The sequence below is a fragment of the Pseudorasbora parva genome, chromosome 4 (assembly GCF_024679245.1).
Source record: "Pseudorasbora parva isolate DD20220531a chromosome 4, ASM2467924v1, whole genome shotgun sequence".
In the NCBI taxonomy this organism is placed as follows: domain Eukaryota; kingdom Metazoa; phylum Chordata; class Actinopteri; order Cypriniformes; family Gobionidae; genus Pseudorasbora; species Pseudorasbora parva.
In genome coordinates, this window is record NC_090175.1 from 28,349,353 (window position 1) to 28,368,852 (window position 19,500).

General features: G+C 36.4%; 1 protein-coding gene across 19 annotated transcripts in view; it reads left to right on the forward strand.

The window, feature by feature from the left end:
- rims1b (regulating synaptic membrane exocytosis 1b) overlaps positions 1–19,500 on the forward strand; it is a 116,295-nt gene that overhangs the window by 15,519 nt on the left and 81,276 nt on the right. For 17 of the 19 annotated variants that reach the window (XM_067441466.1, XM_067441447.1, XM_067441450.1 and 14 more), the window contains exons 2-3: positions 4,984–5,197; positions 16,061–16,081. In XM_067441466.1, the coding sequence (XP_067297567.1) occupies positions 4,984–5,197; positions 16,061–16,081 (235 nt within the window). Of the gene's footprint in view, positions 1–1,507; positions 1,721–4,983; positions 5,198–16,060; positions 16,082–19,500 lie in introns of those variants that run through there. The other 2 variants (XM_067441454.1, XM_067441449.1) reach the window with 2 other exon arrangements.

A 19,500-nucleotide genomic window follows, 5' to 3' on the forward strand; every position in this document is an offset into this window, starting at 1 on the left:
TTCTAATGGTTACAGTTGAGATTATTGTCCAGTGTGAGATCCTTTTAAACAAAACTGCTGGAAGAGACAACTAGAAGAGATTTTAGTATTAAAGTAGAATAGGTCATCTAAGAAATTGTATTATCAAAATTTTACTCACCCTCATGTTGTTTCAAACGTGTGCAAATGTCTTTCTTTCCTAGAACACGAATGTTATTTATTTTTATTTATTTTTGATAAATAATGTATCCTGCATATATCTATGCTTTTTATAGTATTAAAGTAAATGAGGACAGGGGCTGTCAAAGGCCTAAAATGACAAAAACATATGATTAAAGAAGTCCAATAACTTTTCATTATGAACAGATACAAATATATCTTATTTTTCACTGAAACTTCCGTCCTAACTCTCTTTGGAATATTCTTGAGAATGAAGTAGCAATGTCTGATTTGTAAATGTATTCCGAGTCAGATCTTTTCAGTGAGTTCGATTCAGTTCACAAAACCAATTTTAATGATTCTTTTATGAACTGAGATGTTTCTTGATTTTCAACTTACAGTTTCGATGATCTACTCTCTGTGATTAACAATAGAGGGGAAAATAAATAATCAGTGAGTGTTTCTCACACAAAGCATTCTTATTCAACACGCACGCACGCACGCACGCACACACACACACACACACACACACACACACACACACACACACACACACACACTACCTTAAGCATCTTTAAAATCATTCTTACGTTTTTTCTTTTCTTTAAAATTGTCTCAATGGCGATTTAATAAGCAATAAGCATGAATTAAGAAAAATACAAATATAATATGGATCACACACTATCTTGGATGATGCTTTTGGAGCATTATGGAGCATGTCAGATTCAGTCCTCATTGATTTTAATTTTATGGAAATGATTGGCCAGAACATTCTTCAGCATTTCACCATTTATATTTATATACAAAACATTTACAGGTTTGAAATGACATGTTGGTGAGTAAATGATGATGACAGATTTTGAGAGGTGTGGAGCTGGCTTGGAGCTTGTGTTTCTTTGATGGCTGGAGACCTGGTCCCTTGCTATACCATGACAGTTGTTCCCAGCTGAGAGACTTGACCTGAAAGCAGCCTTAACTCTCTCCACCTGAGGTTAGACTTTACCAGTCAATATCTTCAATATAGCTCTAGTGAACTTAAAGAAGTTCACAGATTTGCCTAATAGTTCTTGTCTTCATGTTTATAATCTTCATTCTTCTGGAAAATCATAAACATTTTTTGTCTTGTCATCTTATTTAGAAGATCTGCTTGCCAACGTAATTCAATATGTGTGTATAATGCACATAAAATGTCCATAAATCTCCTTAAGCATATCCTTCCGTAACCTTAAAGAGGTCACTTTTCTTTTCTTTGATTCTCCTGCCAATGATTCATCCTTGTCACCACGCCTTCGACTTCCCACGTAACGGTTTCATCCTGACTGCGTAATATAGCATCACTGGCCAAGACTCCCCAAAGTCACAACCTCCATCCAGATACCTGGGACTGCAGTCTGCTTCAAGAAGGGAAACTGCAAATGTAGGCAAGCAAGAGAGAATGCTAGCATTTCAAGCGATGGAGACCAGAAGTTGTGGGAAGTGTGCATTTGTAAAAGGGTTTCAGTGGATTCTGGAGTCGCTATTTTATGCAGGTTTGGGATTTTGAGAGGAAATCGCAGATCATGGCTGTTCGCCACAAACAGAGGTGATGCTTTGCACTTGCTTTTTCAGTTTTGATTTCTTGAAGAACAATTTTTACCGCAGTGTAGCCAATATGCATTTTCAAATGAAAACGTAACAGCGTTGATCGAAACAGAGCTCTTGGTTAGCTGTCAGCCTAAAGTGTTGGAGGCAACTTTTACAGAGAAGTGCATGCAAGGAATTCACAATTTACAATGAGCTGTGTCTTTTTTCAGGGGAATCATTTTAAATGGCTTAATGTCTTTACCCTGGTCATTAGAGCTGCTAACCACTTGCTATAAGAGAACTGTTATGCTAATGTGCTGTTCCTTTGAGAAATGTTTCTGGAACGAAGCCCCATCTTTTTTAAGCAGACAGCAGAGCCTCATTGGCAATTCATTAACAGCTTAATTTCATCACAGTGAAGGGAGAAGACAAACAAGTGATGTTGGGTTAAATTTCAGATTAAGTATTTTATATACAAAAGCCTGAAAGCAAATCCGAGATTGAATTCTGACTTTACAGACTGATATGGACTATTTGACACATTTAGGATATAATATGATGATGTACATGTGCAATACTGTCCATCAAGATGAGTGGGTTTATTTTAATCTGGGAAATAACACTTTTAGTTATTCAGTTGGTAATTTGTAATATTACAATATACCAGTGTGTAGCCTATCTGTTGGGTTTATATATAGGTTTTTAAAGGTACTTCTGGGGTCTAAGAAAAAACTATATACAGAATAAAATGTGTTTTTAAATCTTGATGACATTTCTAACTTTAAGACAAACAAATGATCTGATAGGCAGTGAGTGCCACAATGTTATTTAATGTTTATATTGAAGGTACCTGTAGTATCATGTAGCATTTATTCATATTTTGAATAAGATTTTTTTATATTTTCAGTTATGTGCATTTACATTTTTATATAATTATAGGCCTACTTATGTATATATATATATATATATATATGTATATATATATATATATATATATATATATATATATATATATATATATATATATATATATATATATATATATATATATATATAGCCGTGGTCAAAATTGTTGGTACCCCTGGTAAATATGATCAAATATGGCTGTAAAAAAATAATCTGCTTTGTTTATCCTTTTGATCTTTTATTTAAAAAAATCACAAAAATCCAACCTTTCATTTAAGTAAAATATTTGACAATGTGGGGTAAATCACATTATGAAATAAATGCTTTTCTCTAAAACACATTGGCCACAATTGTTGGTACCCCTAGAATTTTAAATGAGTAAAATCTCTCTGAAGTATATTTACATTAATATTTACATTTTGTAGCACACCAGGGTGACAATGAACATGAAATTGTCCAGCTATGATGTCTTGTTTCACATGAGAATAAATATAAGGAGGCATAAAAGCCTAAATCCCTTAATCATTTATCACAATGAGTGAAACCAAAGAATATAGTTCTTATGTGCAGCAAAATATTGTTGAGCTTCACAAAATAGAAAGAGGCTGTAGGAAAATAGCTAAAGCATTGAACATCCCCATTTCCACCATCAGGGCAATAATTAAGAAGATCCATTTAACTAAAGATGTTACAAATCTGCCTGAAAGAGGACGTGTGTGTATATTGTCCTAATGCACGTGAGGAGGAATGTTTGAGTGCACAAAGACTCTCCAAGGATCACAGATGAAGAATCGCAGTAGCCTAGAAATCTAGAAGCACCCTAGCGGCAGCAAATTTAATCTGCCCGCAAGTGTCGTCTAGGAACTCTCAATACCCTTCTGAGCTGTGTTCCTCACAATCTGGACGGTCCAATCACATCGTGTATAGAGTCGGCGGGAGGGGCCGAGTTGCGTTTGCGTGCTTCTGTTGTCTAGTAAACACATAAACTGGCGAATGGCGGCGGTCTTTCGAATCAGCTTTGACTGCGATTCTGGAAGACTTGGAGTTAAGCTTTTCTCTGAGAAAAGAACAAAGAACGGCACTGAAGTCATTCTTAAAAAGGGAAGATGTGTTCGGAGTTTAGCCGACCAGATACGGTGAATGTTTAATCTATCAACAAGCTCTGCTTCACCTTCGTTGCTCTGGTTGGTGTAGCGCTATCCTATCGTGTGCAGAGGGAGTTTGAAAGACAACTGTTTATCCCGCCCCTTGGATATAGCCCTGTCTACGGTGAGTTTCCAGACCAAACATCTTGATGTGGGTCTGGCTTGTTAGGCTAGAATCGCAGAGTCTTGGGGTCAGAAAGCCTAAAAAATTTTTTTTCAAACAACCCCTACATCACCACATGTTCTTTGGGAGAAATTCAAGAAAAATCCTCCTCGCTCATCCAGAAACAAACTCCAGCATATTCAGTTGTCAGACACGACTGGAAAGTCAAAAGGGAATTGGTTTATGTGGTCAGATGAAACTATAAAATAGCTTTTTGGCAGCAAATCTTCCAGATGGCTTTGGTGCAAACAGGGATAAAAAGTACCCCATGCCCACGGCTAAAAATACCACTGGATCTTTAATGTTGTGGGCCTATTTTTTTGCTGGAGGTCCTGGACATCTTGTTCAGATACATGGCATCATGGATTCTAGCAAAAACCAAAAGATAAAAAATCAAAACCTGATGGATTCTGCTAGAAATCGTATAATGTGCCGTGGTTGGATCTCCCATCAGGACAACGATCCAAAACAAACATCAAAATCAACGCACAAATGTGTCACTGGACATAAAATGAAGCTTCTGCCATGACCATCCCAGTTTCCTGACCTGAACCCTATAGAAGATGTGTGGCTGAACTGAAGAGAAGAAGCACCAACATGGAGCTGGGAATCTGAAGGATCTGGAGAGAGTCAGTATGGAGGAATAGTCTCTGATCTCTTGTCAGGTGTTCTCCAAACTCATCAGGGATTACAGAAGAAGACTCAGAGATGTTATCTTGGGAAAAGGAGGTTGCAAAAAGTATTTAATAAAAGGGTACCAACAATTGTGGCCAACGTGTTTTGGAGAAAAACATTAATTTCATAATGTGATTTACCCCTCATTTTCAATTATTTTACTTTAATGAAAGGGGTTTGATTTTTGTGATTTTTTTATATATTTATATATTTTTTAAAATCTAATAATATATTTAATTTAATTTATTTTTATTTTATTCCAGCTTTATTTCAATTACCCAAATATTTTACATTTTATTAGTTGTAGTTAACAATAGCTTGTTTTTCTAACAATACAAACTAACTACCTTATCTCTCTCTCTCTTTCTCCCTATCTTATTTTCTGTCTGTCAGGACACTGCACCAGCAGTTTGAGAGTTATAAGGAGCAGGTGAGAAAGATTGGGGTGGAAACAAAACGACAGCAGGCTGTCCATAAAGATGATGCACCTACCTGTGGCATCTGCCGTAAGACCAAGTTTGCAGATGGCTGTGGGCATCTGTGTTCCTACTGCCAGACCAAGTTCTGCGCCCGCTGCGGAGGAAGAGTGTCATTGCGTTCAAATAATGTAAGGACCCTTTCATTGCTAGTTTTTTCCCTTCATCCATGTTGTTATTCTCACTGTAGAGTCACTTCCATTGACACTTCATTTACCATTTTAATATTGATTGCTTTAGTATTTTATTGTTTGTAACTACATTAGTTGTTTAGTTGATTCCTTTAAGAGGAATTTGCTGAATCTGTATAAATCATAGAACTTAGCGGGATTGGCATGTGCAAATACAGAATCTAAACAGTTAATCTTAGTTTTTTCTTATCCAAACAAGTCTACAGATTTAGACTGTGAAGTCCAAACCACCCACAGCTCCTCTGAGCTTTATAAAGACTCCGTTCTTTGAGTGAAATCTTCATTGACTTTGCTAAGCACCAGCAGGGTAATGTGTGGGACCGTTTCCAGCAGCACAACATGCAAGGGTCTATTTTAAGAGCTCATCCTTGCCTGCTGTCTCTAAAGACACCCTCCCTCCTCTAGAGTGACTTACCTGAGAATGGACTCATCTCACTGGGCATGCTGAGGAACAATCTGCCTTAGTTCCGTCCTGCCCAGCTGGATGAGGTCCCCTACCGTCACATACAGGCCATCTCAACGTTTTCAATAAGGACAGTGGGGGTTTGAAAGCAGTGTTCTGTGGATACTGATAATATGACTAAATATATTATAGCAGCTCAACTTTATATTGCTGTTTAAATCTGGGATGCACAGTACACTGGCACAATTTTAATAATTGGCCAGCATTGGCAATGTTAAGTTGATATTGTTTCTGCTTATTTTAAAATGTAGATCATTATCTGGCACTAACTTATAGGTCCCTATTTTAACGATATAAGCCCATGGTCTAAAGTCCATGGGGCAAGTGCACTTACGGCATGTCTCAATCCCCTTTTGCTAGTTTAACAACAGGAAAAATGGTCTGTGTGCCTGGCGCATTGGTCTAAAAGGGTTGTGCCTATTCTCTTAATGAGTAATGGGTGTGTTTTGGGCATAACGTGCAATAAACCGATCTGAGTCTCATCTTCCATTCCCTTTAAAAATCAGTTGCACTTGCACCATGGCGGATTCGCTATTTACATGGCGGAATATAGAGACCCACAACCTGACGAGTCATTTTAAACACACGTGTCTATTGCCACGATTGGTTAAATAAGTAGCTAATTTCATTCGTTATTACTGCAAATAGGTAATTCTAATACATGCTATGACTATCCATTATGACATGGCATAAGCTTTTACATGGTAATCCTTTTATTTTTTTCATATTTAAAAAAAGTTTGTGTGCTGCTGCGCGTCTATGTGTGTGTAATAAGCAGTGGACCCTTCTATAGGCGCATATTACTAACGCTATTCAAATAACACAAAAAATATGGCGTTTTCAGTTGCCTCAAAATAAGAATGCGCCAACAATGCGCCTGAACACCCCTTGTTTTCAGACCAGAACGCCCATGGGCGAATAGATGGGCGCAAACGCATTTGCTATTTAAACAATGTGGCGCAGTACATGAAAATGATAACTACGTCGGGCTGAAACACTTGCATTGCGCTGCATTGCGCCGGGTATATGATAGGGCCCATAGGGTTAGTTTATCCAAAAATGAACTTTCTGTCATCAATTACTCACCCTCATGTTATTTCAAAACCATAGAACTTTTGTTCATCTTCTAAACATAGATGAAGTGATATATGTTTATAGAAGGAAAATATGAGGAAAATAATTTATTTTAAATTAAAATATATTTATTTAAAAAAAAAAAAAAAAAAAAAAAAAATATATATATATATATATATATATATATATATATATATATATATATATTTAATACATATATTAAATTTTTTAATTAAATTTAAAAAAAATTTAAATATGTGGGAAGAATGAAACATTAATCTCGATTAAGGTATTTTTCTGAAAAATGATTTGGCAAAAAAGGCTAACCTTTTTTTCAAATGTAAGATTTTTACATTAAAATATACAAAAAAACACTATAAAAAAAAGGTTGTTTTTTGTTGGTTTAACTTAAAAAAGTAAGTAACCTGGTTGGCTTAAAATTTTGAGTTTATTGAAATAAAAATTTTGAGTTGATACAATGAAGGAAATTTGTATAATAAATAGAAACTCAAAATATTATTGTATCTGACTGAACCACATAAAAAATTGATAAATCATGAAAATAGCACTATTTGGCATGTTTCACTGTGTCATCAGAAATAACACACACAATTACCCAATATGCTTACAAAATCTTTTAATAATATTTTAATAAAGGTTGTCGAATCTCAAAAAATGTTCATTGTATTAACTCAAAATTTTAATTTCAGTGAACTCAAAATTTTAAGGCAACCAGGTAACTTTTTTTCTAAATATTTTTTTACAGTGTAATAACAGTGTTATATATTGTTTTCACTTTTGCGCTTACATTATTCCACATGGTTCCAACAATGTTTAAATCCAGAGAAATTCCCAATTTTAACCAGTATAATGCCCCACCTCATTGCGTCGCTTGTCAATAGCGTCATGTACGCCTGCGTTATCCTCGGTTTCCACTTTTACTGCTGTAGAAATCATGGCATAGTCTCAGGAAAAAATGCTGAAGTAGTAGTTAGCGTCTAGTACTCCACTCTGTTGTTGTTTAACACAGTCGTAATGGACCACAATTATTGGACCACTATCACTTGCAGCAAGTTCTGCCGCCAAAAGTAGCTCCAAGAAACGTAAATGTACAGGTGAATCAAATAAAAAACGCTACACCTTTGTTATGGTTTTGAATATATGAATGACCTATAGTGGCGAAAATATATTTTGTCTTTAAATAAAAATAAATACTTTAGTTTTAACCAAAATTTCCATAGTGATGTGTCCATAATTTATATTCCGTATTTTTTTTTTTATTAAAATGGTGTTTTACTGTATACGTAAAACTAAATAGACGCAGTGTATGCACAAGTGTATGCTAGTCTTTATATGCTTTTATGCTTATTTTTATTTATCCAGGTTAGGGTTTCTTTACTGCCTCGATCACTCAGACCCACTTTTATGCTAATCAGAAGTCTATCATATCCTCTTCTAAAAATAATTGTATTCCTTCTGATAATTCTTCAATTCTTCTTTAATTCTAAAGATCAGTTTGTTTCAAATTCACCCTGCCAGCATCCAGGTTCAATCGATACCTTGAAAGGCCACTGCTGCAACAGAGCACACCCTTCACATGCTGTTCTTGTGTTTCCCTGTTGGGGGCATTACAGGTACAAAATCATGTAACCTCAATCATCCAAAGGACTTGCCGCAGACTCCTAAATCAAAATCCTAAATTTGTTTAACAAATATGATGCACAGACACAGATTCAGTGAGGCCTCACAGTGTTGGACAAGCATCCCGTGAGGCTGCTTGGACCTCTCATCTGTGTTTTGTGACTTTCTCATTTTGGTATGAGTGGAAAACTTATCTAGAGGTGTCAGTGTTCTGTTCTCACACACATTTCATCTCTAGCAGAAAGCCATACATGACCACTGTTGGACATGTCTGCTGTTATGTTAAGAAAAATACATCTGATCACACAGATTACATTTCAGTTCAATATGTCAATGTTAAATGTATTAAAATGACAAAGTATAACAACATTTTTTAATGCCCTTGACGCTCTCTATGTCTATTTTGACGCAAAAGAGAAAACTGGGCTTCACTAACACTTTCCCACCTCCTTTTCCCTCCACACACTCTTCCCTCCCCCCATTTCTTTTTCACACACTCTCTCTTTCCATTTCTCACCATTTATTTTCAATTTTAATTTCACACTTTTTCTCCTCCACCTCCAATTCCCCACTTCCTCTGTTTGCCTGTCTTTCACTCTCTGCTTCCTGGACTGCATGACTCAAGGAGGACAAAGTGGTTAGAGTTTTTCTTTTCTTTTTGTTGCGTGCTCTAACTAATGTGATATGAAGGAATTGTTATGCACAATCTGAATGTGCACAATCACTGGACTGAATGGACTAATGCCATTTATTTTACTAATATAAGTAGTTGTGTATGTATGTGTGTGAGTGTGTGATTTGAATCTTTTTCCACATGCAAAACCTTCAGTGAAAAAGCGAACCAAAAGAACTCATTAAATTTACCATAAATAATAAAGGCAGCTGTGGTTGCTAGAAATTCACTATGAGAAATACTGTGACAATGACAATTTATTTGTATAAATTAATATATATCTTAGACTAAGTAAACTCAGACAGATCTGCCTGCAATTTGATTTTGCCCTGCAGCTCAGGCTGGAAACCTATATATTTTTCTATCCTGCTTTGTTACAAATCTGCAGGGACCAATCACAAACTGACTTATCCAACTTGCACACTATTGGCGGGTTTAACTAGACTGGGTAAACCCAGCCAGGTCTGCTGGCGATTTGATTTAGCCCTGCAGCTGTACGTCACCTGGATAGTTAGTGTGATTGGTTGAAGGACTATCCAATTGCCTACAGGGTCATTTAATCTATGCCTGTTGATCTTGCCTCTTATGCAGTAGAAAATACAGAACAGACTCAAGATCAATGTTCAAATCAATTTTAAAACCCACATCAATGTTCAAATCTTAAAAGATTGAGCTTGGTCTGGTAATAACCAGACAAAATATATATCTACTTTAACAACCAAAATCTGCTGTTACCTTAAAATGTACTGATAAGCACCATACTAATACTGATGGCCTAATAGAAAGCCATGATGAATAATCGTAAGTGGCCTGTGCCTGTCAGTAAAAACAGATTTTTACATAAGTAAAAGTACAGAAGAATTGTTTTTTTTTTAAAGTACTTACGTATCAAAAGTAAATTTCATTTTTTATGCCAATACATTATTTTATTGTTGTTGTATAAATGCACACTGTCATCATGGTTTAAGCAATTTAGTGATGCTCCATCCGACATACTAGCATACGACTAACTTAAACTAATTTAAAATACTGTAAGTTACAAAGCTCTTTACAAAGCTGCTGTCACTTTAAGGCCGAATGCACGGATCCAATACACTGATACACATCTGATATTCTCCCAACTTTACTCTTCTCTTTCTCCCAGATGTTTATATTTTTAATATTTTATAAGACACGCATCAAGTGTATGGCAACTAAACTAATCGTGATTTTTTTTTTTAACTGAAACATACTTTCAAAGTATGGCTATGGGTGCACACACTGTGCCGAGGAACCGTCTTCTTCCATTTTGGTATGAACTGATCAATGTTCAAAAAAAGTTGGAAAATTGTATATGACCCTGTAAGACTGATTCCTGATAGACTGTCTGCAACAACAACAACAAAAAACCTTTTAAAGAAGGACAAAATCATCCACCGACTTTCAGAGCTGCTACAGAAATGACTTTTGACTTAGATATAAATGTAGTGGAGTAAAAAGTACAATATTTGTCTTTCAAATGTAGTGAAGTAAAAGTCATAAGTTTCCAGAAAAAATAATACTCAAGTAAAGTACAGATACTCAAAAAGTGTACTTAAGTACAGTACTCAAGAAAATGTACTTAGTCACTGTCCACCTCTGGGTTTTTCACAGTAAATTGTACAATAATAATTTTTACTTTACAAATGTTTTACTGGAATTGTCACCTTATTGAAACTCCGTTGTTGATTTATGTTGCAAAATTATATTGTTTTTTCCCCCCTGCTGTATTAAGCACAAACTAAATTTGACTAATATTGCGCCCATTATTTGTCTTCTGTTCATGCAAAGTGTCTCATAGGGAAAGACAGGGTAAGACTTTCTGAGTATTTTAGATTCTGCATGGGCCACCAATTCTTTCCTCGTGAGAGCCAGCTAATAAGAAACTAGCATGTGTTGGCTGAACCCCATCCCCCTCCCTTCCTTGTTGCTACCGCTAGGGATGCTGAAGTAGTTGCCACAGCAAGGGGGTTAGGGGAATAGGGTATTTGGATTTGTCGGAATATTGATGTCTCACAACTGGTTGCTCTTTAGTCAAATGGGTTTAACGTAAACACTACGTAAGCTGTGATTCTCAGTAGAGACATGTTTCTAAACATAGAATGGACTCCCTTTCACTTAAAGTGCTACCAGTGATGAGAGAATGCTTATCTGTGCATGTTCTCTGCACCTGCTCGTGCCCTGGAACTGCAATAGGCATGCCACGGGGTGAAAGTTCAAGGTCAAAATTCAGGGTTTTACCACGACCGCTATGGTATGTCATATTCACAAATCACTTTGTTAGTATTGATGAAAGCACTCAGAGAAAAATACTTACCCTGCACTCCAGTGGGCACTTGCGACTTGTGTGTTTTTGTGCTATTATGTGTGTGATGTGTTTTCTGTCAGGTTTTGTGTCTATTACTGTGTATGTGCTTGTCGTAAATTTTTGAATGACTGGTAATGGAGTTGAATTTATGCTGCTTAAAAAAATGTACCTTCCTTTCTTGTTTTTTTTTTAGCATAACCAACCATGGTGATGTGGTTAGTTCTAATGAATAATGTTGTTAAAGAGCTCATCTTTTTTGCATATACTTAGTGTGTGCTTGCAGCCCAACGTGTAGCCTTTGAAAGTATTCTTCATTTGATAGAGTGCATGATCCCAGGCGGCTGATGCATTAGAAAGTTTTTATCTCTGTCCAGTGTCTGTGCTACTTCTCTTCAGAATTTAGGGCTGAAAAATGTATTAAAGTAAAAATCGCAGTTAGTGTTACTAGTGTAATTAGTGTTATTATCAAATCGCAAAGACTGATTTATTTGAATACATATACAGTATGCTGTGTGTTTCAGAGTGAAGTGTGGGACTGTGTTCATTTACACGTAAGAAGCTCATGGCCCAGTGTTTTTAGTGTCTCAGAGAAGCTCAGTTCACAGTAAATTCTTCTCCACACAAACTCATGTCAGCATATGCTCGGAGTTTGAGTCACTTATAATGTACATTTTACAAGTTTGTGCACCGATACAATTTTAGCTTACATGGTAACAGTTTTGGCTTGCTGTCCACTATGGATGGGCCCAGGAGTATTCTACTCAAGCCCCCAAAACTTGCAAAGTATAATTTGGACAGCAAGCAGTATTTACCTAATCGAAATGCTTATAGCTATTTAAGTGAAATTGGAATTAATTAATATAATCAGGCTCAATGGTCCAGAAGGCTCCCCAAAACTTGGAGAGAAAGTTTACTGGTAACAAGTAACCTGGTTGGCTTAAAATTTTGAGTTTATTGAAATAAAAATTTTGAGTTGATACAATGAAGGAAATTTGTATAATAAATAGAAACTCAAAATATTATTGTATCTGACTGAACCACATAAAAAATTGATAAATCATGAAAATAGCACTATTTGGCATGTTTCACTGTGTCATCAGAAATAACACACACAATTACCCAATATGCTTACAAAATCTTTTAATAATATTTTAATAAAGGTTGTCGAATCTCAAAAAATGTTCATTGTATTAACTCAAAATTTTAATTTCAGTGAACTCAAAATTTTAAGGCAACCAGGTAACTTTTTTTCTAAATATTTTTTTACAGTGTAATAACAGTGTTATATATTGTTTTCACTTTTGCGCTTACATTATTCCACATGGTTCCAACAATGTTTAAATCCAGAGAAATTCCCAATTTTAACCAGTATAATGCCCCACCTCATTGCGTCGCTTGTCAATAGCGTCATGTACGCCTGCGTTATCCTCGGTTTCCACTTTTACTGCTGTAGAAATCATGGCATAGTCTCAGGAAAAAATGCTGAAGTAGTAGTTAGCGTCTAGTACTCCACTCTGTTGTTGTTTAACACAGTCGTAATGGACCACAATTATTGGACCACTATCACTTGCAGCAAGTTCTGCCGCCAAAAGTAGCTCCAAGAAACGTAAATGTACAGGTGAATCAAATAAAAAACGCTACACCTTTGTTATGGTTTTGAATATATGAATGACCTATAGTGGCGAAAATATATTTTGTCTTTAAATAAAAATAAATACTTTAGTTTTAACCAAAATTTCCATAGTGATGTGTCCATAATTTATATTCCGTATTTTTTTTTTTATTAAAATGGTGTTTTACTGTATACGTAAAACTAAATAGACGCAGTGTATGCACAAGTGTATGCTAGTCTTTATATGCTTTTATGCTTATTTTTATTTATCCAGGTTAGGGTTTCTTTACTGCCTCGATCACTCAGACCCACTTTTATGCTAATCAGAAGTCTATCATATCCTCTTCTAAAAATAATTGTATTCCTTCTGATAATTCTTCAATTCTTCTTTAATTCTAAAGATCAGTTTGTTTCAAATTCACCCTGCCAGCATCCAGGTTCAATCGATACCTTGAAAGGCCACTGCTGCAACAGAGCACACCCTTCACATGCTGTTCTTGTGTTTCCCTGTTGGGGGCATTACAGGTACAAAATCATGTAACCTCAATCATCCAAAGGACTTGCCGCAGACTCCTAAATCAAAATCCTAAATTTGTTTAACAAATATGATGCACAGACACAGATTCAGTGAGGCCTCACAGTGTTGGACAAGCATCCCGTGAGGCTGCTTGGACCTCTCATCTGTGTTTTGTGACTTTCTCATTTTGGTATGAGTGGAAAACTTATCTAGAGGTGTCAGTGTTCTGTTCTCACACACATTTCATCTCTAGCAGAAAGCCATACATGACCACTGTTGGACATGTCTGCTGTTATGTTAAGAAAAATACATCTGATCACACAGATTACATTTCAGTTCAATATGTCAATGTTAAATGTATTAAAATGACAAAGTATAACAACATTTTTTAATGCCCTTGACGCTCTCTATGTCTATTTTGACGCAAAAGAGAAAACTGGGCTTCACTAACACTTTCCCACCTCCTTTTCCCTCCACACACTCTTCCCTCCCCCCATTTCTTTTTCACACACTCTCTCTTTCCATTTCTCACCATTTATTTTCAATTTTAATTTCACACTTTTTCTCCTCCACCTCCAATTCCCCACTTCCTCTGTTTGCCTGTCTTTCACTCTCTGCTTCCTGGACTGCATGACTCAAGGAGGACAAAGTGGTTAGAGTTTTTCTTTTCTTTTTGTTGCGTGCTCTAACTAATGTGATATGAAGGAATTGTTATGCACAATCTGAATGTGCACAATCACTGGACTGAATGGACTAATGCCATTTATTTTACTAATATAAGTAGTTGTGTATGTATGTGTGTGAGTGTGTGATTTGAATCTTTTTCCACATGCAAAACCTTCAGTGAAAAAGCGAACCAAAAGAACTCATTAAATTTACCATAAATAATAAAGGCAGCTGTGGTTGCTAGAAATTCACTATGAGAAATACTGTGACAATGACAATTTATTTGTATAAATTAATATATATCTTAGACTAAGTAAACTCAGACAGATCTGCCTGCAATTTGATTTTGCCCTGCAGCTCAGGCTGGAAACCTATATATTTTTCTATCCTGCTTTGTTACAAATCTGCAGGGACCAATCACAAACTGACTTATCCAACTTGCACACTATTGGCGGGTTTAACTAGACTGGGTAAACCCAGCCAGGTCTGCTGGCGATTTGATTTAGCCCTGCAGCTGTACGTCACCTGGATAGTTAGTGTGATTGGTTGAAGGACTATCCAATTGCCTACAGGGTCATTTAATCTATGCCTGTTGATCTTGCCTCTTATGCAGTAGAAAATACAGAACAGACTCAAGATCAATGTTCAAATCAATTTTAAAACCCACATCAATGTTCAAATCTTAAAAGATTGAGCTTGGTCTGGTAATAACCAGACAAAATATATATCTACTTTAACAACCAAAATCTGCTGTTACCTTAAAATGTACTGATAAGCACCATACTAATACTGATGGCCTAATAGAAAGCCATGATGAATAATCGTAAGTGGCCTGTGCCTGTCAGTAAAAACAGATTTTTACATAAGTAAAAGTACAGAAGAATTGTTTTTTTTTTAAAGTACTTACGTATCAAAAGTAAATTTCATTTTTTATGCCAATACATTATTTTATTGTTGTTGTATAAATGCACACTGTCATCATGGTTTAAGCAATTTAGTGATGCTCCATCCGACATACTAGCATACGACTAACTTAAACTAATTTAAAATACTGTAAGTTACAAAGCTCTTTACAAAGCTGCTGTCACTTTAAGGCCGAATGCACGGATCCAATACACTGATACACATCTGATATTCTCCCAACTTTACTCTTCTCTTTCTCCCAGATGTTTATATTTTTAATATTTTATAAGACACGCATCAAGTGTATGGCAACTAAACTAATCGTGATTTTTTTTTTTAACTGAAACATACTTTCAAAGTATGGCTATGGGTGCACACACTGTGCCGAGGAACCGTCTTCTTCCATTTTGGTATGAACTGATCAATGTTCAAAAAAAGTTGGAAAATTGTATATGACCCTGTAAGACTGATTCCTGATAGACTGTCTGCAACAACAACAACAAAAAACCTTTTAAAGAAGGACAAAATCATCCACCGACTTTCAGAGCTGCTACAGAAATGACTTTTGACTTAGATATAAATGTAGTGGAGTAAAAAGTACAATATTTGTCTTTCAAATGTAGTGAAGTAAAAGTCATAAGTTTCCAGAAAAAATAATACTCAAGTAAAGTACAGATACTCAAAAAGTGTACTTAAGTACAGTACTCAAGAAAATGTACTTAGTCACTGTCCACCTCTGGGTTTTTCACAGTAAATTGTACAATAATAATTTTTACTTTACAAATGTTTTACTGGAATTGTCACCTTATTGAAACTCCGTTGTTGATTTATGTTGCAAAATTATATTGTTTTTTCCCCCCTGCTGTATTAAGCACAAACTAAATTTGACTAATATTGCGCCCATTATTTGTCTTCTGTTCATGCAAAGTGTCTCATAGGGAAAGACAGGGTAAGACTTTCTGAGTATTTTAGATTCTGCATGGGCCACCAATTCTTTCCTCGTGAGAGCCAGCTAATAAGAAACTAGCATGTGTTGGCTGAACCCCATCCCCCTCCCTTCCTTGTTGCTACCGCTAGGGATGCTGAAGTAGTTGCCACAGCAAGGGGGTTAGGGGAATAGGGTATTTGGATTTGTCGGAATATTGATGTCTCACAACTGGTTGCTCTTTAGTCAAATGGGTTTAACGTAAACACTACGTAAGCTGTGATTCTCAGTAGAGACATGTTTCTAAACATAGAATGGACTCCCTTTCACTTAAAGTGCTACCAGTGATGAGAGAATGCTTATCTGTGCATGTTCTCTGCACCTGCTCGTGCCCTGGAACTGCAATAGGCATGCCACGGGGTGAAAGTTCAAGGTCAAAATTCAGGGTTTTACCACGACCGCTATGGTATGTCATATTCACAAATCACTTTGTTAGTATTGATGAAAGCACTCAGAGAAAAATACTTACCCTGCACTCCAGTGGGCACTTGCGACTTGTGTGTTTTTGTGCTATTATGTGTGTGATGTGTTTTCTGTCAGGTTTTGTGTCTATTACTGTGTATGTGCTTGTCGTAAATTTTTGAATGACTGGTAATGGAGTTGAATTTATGCTGCTTAAAAAAATGTACCTTCCTTTCTTGTTTTTTTTTTAGCATAACCAACCATGGTGATGTGGTTAGTTCTAATGAATAATGTTGTTAAAGAGCTCATCTTTTTTGCATATACTTAGTGTGTGCTTGCAGCCCAACGTGTAGCCTTTGAAAGTATTCTTCATTTGATAGAGTGCATGATCCCAGGCGGCTGATGCATTAGAAAGTTTTTATCTCTGTCCAGTGTCTGTGCTACTTCTCTTCAGAATTTAGGGCTGAAAAATGTATTAAAGTAAAAATCGCAGTTAGTGTTACTAGTGTAATTAGTGTTATTATCAAATCGCAAAGACTGATTTATTTGAATACATATACAGTATGCTGTGTGTTTCAGAGTGAAGTGTGGGACTGTGTTCATTTACACGTAAGAAGCTCATGGCCCAGTGTTTTTAGTGTCTCAGAGAAGCTCAGTTCACAGTAAATTCTTCTCCACACAAACTCATGTCAGCATATGCTCGGAGTTTGAGTCACTTATAATGTACATTTTACAAGTTTGTGCACCGATACAATTTTAGCTTACATGGTAACAGTTTTGGCTTGCTGTCCACTATGGATGGGCCCAGGAGTATTCTACTCAAGCCCCCAAAACTTGCAAAGTATAATTTGGACAGCAAGCAGTATTTACCTAATCGAAATGCTTATAGCTATTTAAGTGAAATTGGAATTAATTAATATAATCAGGCTCAATGGTCCAGAAGGCTCCCCAAAACTTGGAGAGAAAGTTTAATTGAAAGGAATAATGTTAGCACAGCTCCTGCTGGAGCCATGGCGGGGCACCGCAGTGGCAGTATTGAGTTAAGCAAGGCACTGCGGTGGCAGTATTGAGCTCTTGAGGGAGCTGTATTTGGATTAGAGGTTTGCTGCTAAGGTTAGAGAACTGCATCTACAACATGGAAGCAAGAAATTATAGGATGTGAGACTCACTGACTGGGCCAATTCTAGGATTTCAATATTAGGGGGACTCATTGGGGGTGTGATTAAAAACAAAAAATATAAGAAAAATATAACAATAAAATATTTAATGTATTATTTGTATACTTGGGTAGTCAGGAACAAGTAGGTTCTATGATACATATCAAGTCAGTCCCTGAATACTGATTTAAATTTAAATAATTGTATCTAACATATTCATAAATATCCATTTAAAATATAGACAAACCTTATATTACTGTAATTGTCTATGGCTGTTAAAAAACAAAAACAATTAATCTATCAATTTGCCACTTCTGACATTCAAAGTGACATCAAAAAGCACAAATCCCTACTCTAATGCTAATGAAGTACGTTACAATCAGCTGTTGGATGATGTTTCTCTGTCTCTGGCATTCACTCTAAAATAAAATAAAAACATTTTATATAGTATGTGTTCGTGGATGTGAAGCGCTCTATTTTCGCTAAAGAAAAACAACTGTAGTGTAATGGGAAGAAAAAAAAATTACGAAGCAGAAACCTTTTACAGTAGATGGGAAACTATCTTGTATTGTTCCCGCATCGTATTATGTAAGAGGCATGTATGACAAAGAACTGCACAGATGCAGATATCCTAACAATCTATCACATATGGAGATTCTAACCCAGGAAGAATAGGCCCGACTTCTCTAAGAGTGGGCCTCAGAACCTGATTTCACCAAGTGCTACAAGTTACTGGACCAACATCTTTGTTGATCCTGGAACAACATTCCAAACAACCAATCAGATTTGAGGGACAAGTTTACAGTTTATGTCAAGTTTATGTAATGATAAACAGGACGGAAGAAAATGCAATGCAAAAGGTAATGTTTATTGAACAGATACTCAAGAGTAATGAAAGATTGTGCACAATGCTTCTGCACGAAGGCAGTAGAGCAGGAACACAGACAGCAGGAGAGCGTGACACAGGGACTGAGTTGGAAATCCTGAAGACAGCGTGATGGTGAAGGCGAGTCCGTGGTGAGATCGACGAATGAAGAGTCCAGAGTCCAGTACACAGGAAACACAAGTAACAGGGAACAGGCATGCAGCACGGGAGACTCTGACAATCTGAGAAGCTGATGATCTGACAACATGGAGAGAGATAGAAGGCATTAAGTAGGCTAGTGATGATGAACTGCAGCTGCCAATGATCAGGATAATGAGCGGCCACGCCCACCAGAACAAACATACACACAACATACACCTACACCACACACATGAGACTAGAATGAGACAGCGGATTTACCAACTGTGACAGTTTAGGTTTACAACCAGGGTTAGGTGCTTCTACATCAGTGTTATTCACCTGTCATTTATTCACCTATTTTAGGGATAACTTATGTGTAGGGTTAAATTAAGGGGTGGGGAGATTGTTCCAGGATCAACAAAATATGTTAATAACTTTGGCAAAATCAGGATGTGCAGCTACCACCGATGGCGGAAAAGGAAACCATAAAGATCATCTCAGATCATTACCTAGTATCATGTACACTTAATTTAGCCAAGGCTGCAAAACCGCCCCCTCGCTTCAAATATGGTAGGACTATCACTACTGTGACTAAATATTGCTTTGTAAATAATCTTCCTTATCAGTTCCATCTCCTCAGCATCCTAGATAGCCTAGAGGAACTCGATGTTGTTTCTGAACAGTTCATGAGCTCAAGGCTAGATTATTGTAATGCTCTACTGGGTGGTTGCCCTGCTCGCTTATTAAACAAACTCCAGCTGGTCCAAAACGCAGCAGCTCAAGTTCTTACTAGAACCAGGAAGTATGATCATATTAGC